This window comes from Gastrolobium bilobum, unplaced genomic scaffold, assembly GCF_033153095.1.
Source record: "Gastrolobium bilobum isolate Gb01-03AN ecotype WA unplaced genomic scaffold, APGP_CSIRO_Gbil_v1 utg5950, whole genome shotgun sequence".
NCBI classification, from domain to species: domain Eukaryota; kingdom Viridiplantae; phylum Streptophyta; class Magnoliopsida; order Fabales; family Fabaceae; genus Gastrolobium; species Gastrolobium bilobum.
The window spans coordinates 77,488-82,840 of NW_026898576.1; the positions used below are offsets into that span (position 1 = coordinate 77,488).

The following is a 5,353-nucleotide window of genomic DNA, read 5'->3' on the forward strand; positions in this document are numbered from 1 at the left end:
TTGGGACTAGCCCCTGGGCATTAAAGTAAGCAAAGCACTAAGCACGGTGCATATATATGTACAATTTTTCCACATAGAAAACAAACATTTGAGGAATTGAATAATTTACATTTACATGGAATATCACGAAAAATAATAATGATAATAATAATAATGAGATCACCTATCGAGAGCACAACAAAAATAAAATTGTTTGCTTTGAAAAACAGGCTAAACCGTGCACCAATCTCACTATTTCAGTAGTATCACCCGGATAGTACTTAACCTTACTGGGCTTTTGACCAACAGTGCATGCAAATACTTCAGCCCTAGGTGCTTGTGTTAAAAGAGCCGTATTGAGGACCCCATGGTCTGATACCAACCCGTACAAAAGATTATTATAAGTGCTACAATAAGCTTAGTTTAAGTTCATTTTCCTCTCTGGTATTTGAACCATCAAATTGAAGTGCCTTTTGTAAACCCCAACTTATGTTTTTGTGTTTTTCATGTACGCTAATACTTTGAGTAGGTGAACCTTCCCATTTGACAAACCAATCTATCTACTTCAACCCCTACTTATTCCCTTTGGCTATCATGAGTAAAATAATCTCCATGATTTAGATCTATGTAAGCAGGCATGTTTAAATAACACAAACCAATCAACAATATCACATATAATGCAACAGCAGACACGTACAAACTAATCAACATATTCGACCCAATTGAACCACAACAAGTACTACGATAACAAACAAACAAGCAAACCCGCTCAGTAATCCCCATAAACCCCAACCCACATAATTACCCCCCACAAACCCACATAGTTATCCCCACAAATCCCAATGTATGCATATTTTCCTCACATACCTCAACTCATGCATATTACTCTTCCCTAATAGACCCACCATGCATGATACAGATACCCCCATTTGCAAAATTCCCAAGTTCAGCCTATTCAAGGATTCTAATTCAAATTTTCAAAACTGACAGCTGCATAATAACAAGCAAAAGCACAGACTCAACTCCATTCATTGTAAATCACAAAAATTTAAAAACAAAAAATCGTTGAAAGTGTACATGGCATTCATTCAAAGTAATTAGCTCTTTCTGTACAGATAAATTCGCCCAATATGTACATGTTTAAATGTTTATACATTTGTCAGGATATACTTACAAAAAAGGTCATGGAAACAATACAAAATGAAAAAAAAAATTAATACAAAATTGCTCCCCTTAGACAAAACACATTATCTCCTATACATGCGATCTTCAACGGATACGGTTGAAATTAGCAAAGGGCTCAGTTTTTGCCTTCGATGCTAGGGTTCCAAAGACCTTCCAAAAACGCAGTTCCTGGTCCCCTGCTGCAGTTGCCACCATACACCCGTCTGGACTTTGTGTCATAAACAGCACCCTGGAGGTATGACCATTGAGCTCTGCCATCTTCACCATAGAAGGATATTTCCAAAGAGTGAGTTGGTTACGGGTTAAACCATGCGAGCTAAGCAACTCACGCTCATTCTTGTTCCACAGCAGAGCACACACTTGAGATCCCGTGCTAACAGAGTTCAAGCATGCACCAGTGTTTGTGTTCCAAAACCTAATGCACTGATCACCCGCACCTCCACCAGAAGCTAGCATATTTTCCCGAAATGGACACCAAGCCAGTGCCTTTACAGCATCTTTGTGCTCATCAAGCCTGTGAAGCCAACGAGTTGTTGAATTCGAAGAGGCCATGGATCTGTCCCATATATGAATGAGATTATCATTGCCTCCACTTGCCAATTGTCTTCCTGAGGCAGACCACTTCAGCCCACACACCCCCTGTTGATGTCCACTGTAGGTTCCAACAATGTGGGATCTTACTCTGACATCATTGTTAACAATTCTACCATCCAATCCTCCTGTTGTGAGGATATGATTGTTCCAAGCTAGTGAACTCACTCGTGATTCGTGTGCACCCCTCAGTGTTCTCAGCTGCGTTCACAAAAATCATACCATATAACAATCAGAATGCATAAATTTCAATTTAAAAATAAAAACCCAAAAAAATAGTAAATATATATATATATATAAAAACAAGAATTGAGTGTGACATCTACCAGCTTAGTATCGAAACAATCCCAGAGCTGGACATGGGAATTGTTCAAACCAATGGCTAAACGGCGTCCATCAGGTGCCCAGCTAACACTTGTAATGGGACCATCTTCCTCTTCAACAGTGACAAGTTCTGAAGTGGAGCTATCATCGGCATTCCATAGATATACAGTATCTTCAAGTGCGATACTGAGAACGTTGCTGCTACCCCAGTCTAGTAAGTTCAAGGAAAAGTCGTCTATGATGCCAAGTGCTTCCAAGGTCTTCTCAGATTTCTGACAAACAATTTCACAAACACTTAGAATGCAATTTAAAAAAAGAACCTGATTAGGCAATGAACAATTTTTCATTTTGACGTACCTGAGGAATGTATCGCATGGGTTTGGAAGATCGAGGAGGAGGGGAAAGGATATACTTTGGGATTAATTCAACCGGCGGTGGTGGCTTATTCTTGAATTCCAAAATTCGAGTCCTATTCATGTTCAAGGCCTCTGCCAGTCTCTTCCGGAAGAGTTCTCGCGACGGCGAAGTCACCTCCTCCGTTGGATTTTGTTTGATCTTCATTCCCTCTGTAAGCATGCAGTGAGCGTAACTGAAGTCCATGGCTGACCTATTGGGAATGAACCTATCCAACTGCCGACAAAAACCACACAAAAGAAAAGAAAAGAAAAGTGAGAACCTTTGAATCATTGAGTGTAATCGAGGGTTTGGGTTTTTTTTTTTTTCTGTTTGGGTAACAACAAAAATCAAGAGACAGATAGAGGGGCTTACGTTTTCCCAATTGTTCATTCTGTGGAGGGAATTCTCTAGGATCGATGGAAGAAGAAGAATTTAAGAAACCCTGCAAAAACAGAAAAAACACAATGCAGAAAATCAAATGGAACGAAAATAGAGGAACAGAGAGAAAAAAATATAAAATGAATGGCGGCGGCGCGTGGTCGTTATGTTTGAATTGGAGCCTCAGCTTCAGAGCTTGAAAGATCAGAACAAGAGAGAAAGAGAGATTCAGAGAGAGAGAGAGCGTGTGAGTGAGTTGGAGATAACAAGTGAACGAAATTTTCTTAAAAGGTAAGGAATCGTTTGATATTTATAAGCTGCGCGCCGTCTGGTTTTTTCTGATTTTAATCCCCGCTGTTTTTCACCCATCTCTCTCTTCTTAAAAAATAAATAAAAATAGTTTAAATAAAAAAAATATCTACCGAAAACAAAAAAACAGAAAAAAAAATTAAGATAAAAAGGAAAATAAAAATATACAACAAAAAGAAATCCTAATTATGAATTTTCAATATATATTTTTTTTTACGCTTGATTTATTTTATTCTTTTTCTTTACATATGTTTGGTCTTTTTTATATTTTTATTTTATTCTCTCTCTTTTTTGAAAAAACAAATTACAAAAATATTTAAGAGATGGGATAACACAAGGCTAAAAAAAGAAGAAAAATATATTCAAAAAAATTTAGAATAAAATAGACCAAAAATAAAAAAAATAAAAAAATAAAAAAACCTGGCATATCTAAATAAAAAAGAATAAAATAGATAAAAGACAAAAAAAATAAAAAAATAAAACCAGTTATATTGAAAACTCATATTTATGATTTCTTTTTGTTTCTTTTTTATTTTATTTTTTATATTAATTTTTTCTTTTATTTTTTGTCTTTCGTATTTTTTTCATTGATCTAATTCTATTTTTTTTAAATTTAAATCTTTTTTATCACTGTTGTGATTTTTAACATATTTGACATTATTTTTTATTTTATTTTTTGTATTTATTTTTTATTTATACACATTTGATTTTTTTTTGTATTATTTATTTTAGTCTTTTATTAAGTGTTCTAAATTTGCATAATATTTGGTCTTATTTTTTTTTTTTTTGCACTTTGTTTAAGTGGCGGTGTAAATCAAAATAATCATAGAAGATTAAGTGATTAAAAAAAAGCATAGGAATGTAAGAGATTCAAAGCAATACCATAGGATTTTTTTTTAACTTTTCATGAATCATTATATATTTTAAATTAAATTTAATAGGATGTTTTTATTTATTAAATTATTAAATCAAAATAACTCAACCTCCAGGCTAATTTAAAAATGAAAATTTCCTACACCAAAAAAAAAAAATGAAAATTTCTGATTACCAAAAAAAAAAAAAAATCCGCAAACTAATTATGCAATATGTGGAACCTTAAAAAATAGGCCAATGACATTTCTCTTTTTACCATGTGAATGACTGCCACATTTGATCCACTCCACGTCTCCTCATACTGCATTAGGGTTATAGATTGAATGGCTACGTTTGCCCATTGATTGTCTTTTCTTATTTAAGAAATAGTCATGTTTCTTATGTAGAATAACAGTTTTCAATTGCATATTCTGTACTCTCAGCACACGGCTTTTGATGATTATAGTCTTTTTTTTTTTTTTTTTTTAATAATTAATTAGCAAATTGACTCTATTTATAAACTATTTCAAAAATTTAACTTTTTCAGAAAATATAATACTAATTTATCTATGTTTGACCGTTGACCATGAAGCCTACCCGGGTACATCCCTACCTACCCGGGTATATTTTGAAAATTTTTACCTACCTGGATACATCCCTCCCTACCCGGGTATATTTCTTGAATCTGAAAAATGTTTGAATTATTTACCCGAATAAGGAGGGGTGTACCTGGTTAAATAATCATAACTTGTCTGTGTGCGTCTATCCTCTTTGTATGAACAGCAAATGGAAATCTCTAAATTGAAGGAGCTAAAAGACAAACTTGAACGAGAATTTGTTGTAAACGCCGAAGAAAGTGATGCCCTCCAGCAGGAAGCTCATCAAATTAAGGATGATATCCCGCACTTAAATAATAGATATCAGGCTATGCTGCAACAATTACAGACTTTAGGTTTGAATCCTAAATTTTTGGCAGCATCTGTGGAAGATTTACAAAATGAGAACTCAAAGCTGAAGGAGGTCTGCAAAATGGAACGCAATGAGAAAGAAACTCTTCGAGAAAAGTCAAAGGACATGGATGAACTTTTGATAGAAAATGCCTTAATGGAATTCTCCTTGTCAAGATTGAATACTGAGATAGATGAATTAAGAGCAACAGTGAAGAAATTTCAAGATTCCTGCCAAGTTCTCCACGAAGAAAAATCCATCCTTGTTGATGAGAAGTCAATTCTACTTTCACAGTTACAAATTATTACTGAAAGTATGCAGAAATTAATGGAGAAGAATACTTTGCAAGAGACTTGATTATGAAAGTGCTGCAAAATGCTTGGTGATTGAA

General features: G+C 34.4%; 1 protein-coding gene across 1 annotated transcript; it reads right to left on the reverse strand.

The window, feature by feature from the left end:
* Nucleotides 1–1,054: 1,054 nt before the first annotated feature.
* Nucleotides 1,055–3,131, reverse strand: LOC133317480 (cell division cycle 20.1, cofactor of APC complex-like). Its single transcript, XM_061519345.1, has 4 exons — nucleotides 2,848–3,131; nucleotides 2,437–2,709; nucleotides 2,082–2,351; nucleotides 1,055–1,956 (listed from the first exon to the last, which is right to left on the reverse strand). The coding sequence occupies exons 1-4, from the start codon at nucleotides 2,863–2,865 to the stop codon at nucleotides 1,249–1,251; spliced, it is 1,269 nt and encodes a 422-aa protein (XP_061375329.1). The 5' UTR covers nucleotides 2,866–3,131; the 3' UTR covers nucleotides 1,055–1,248.
* Between the last annotated feature and the right edge of the window lie 2,222 nt (nucleotides 3,132–5,353).

Coding starts and splice junctions, on each gene's coding strand:
- LOC133317480 (XM_061519345.1), bottom strand. Junction 2,352..2,436: donor CCATGCGATACATTCCTCAG/GTACGTCAAAAT, acceptor ATTGTTTGTCAG/AAATCTGAGAAGACCTTGGA. Junction 1,957..2,081: donor ATTGTTTCGATACTAAGCTG/GTAGATGTCACA, acceptor TTGTGAACGCAG/CTGAGAACACTGAGGGGTGC.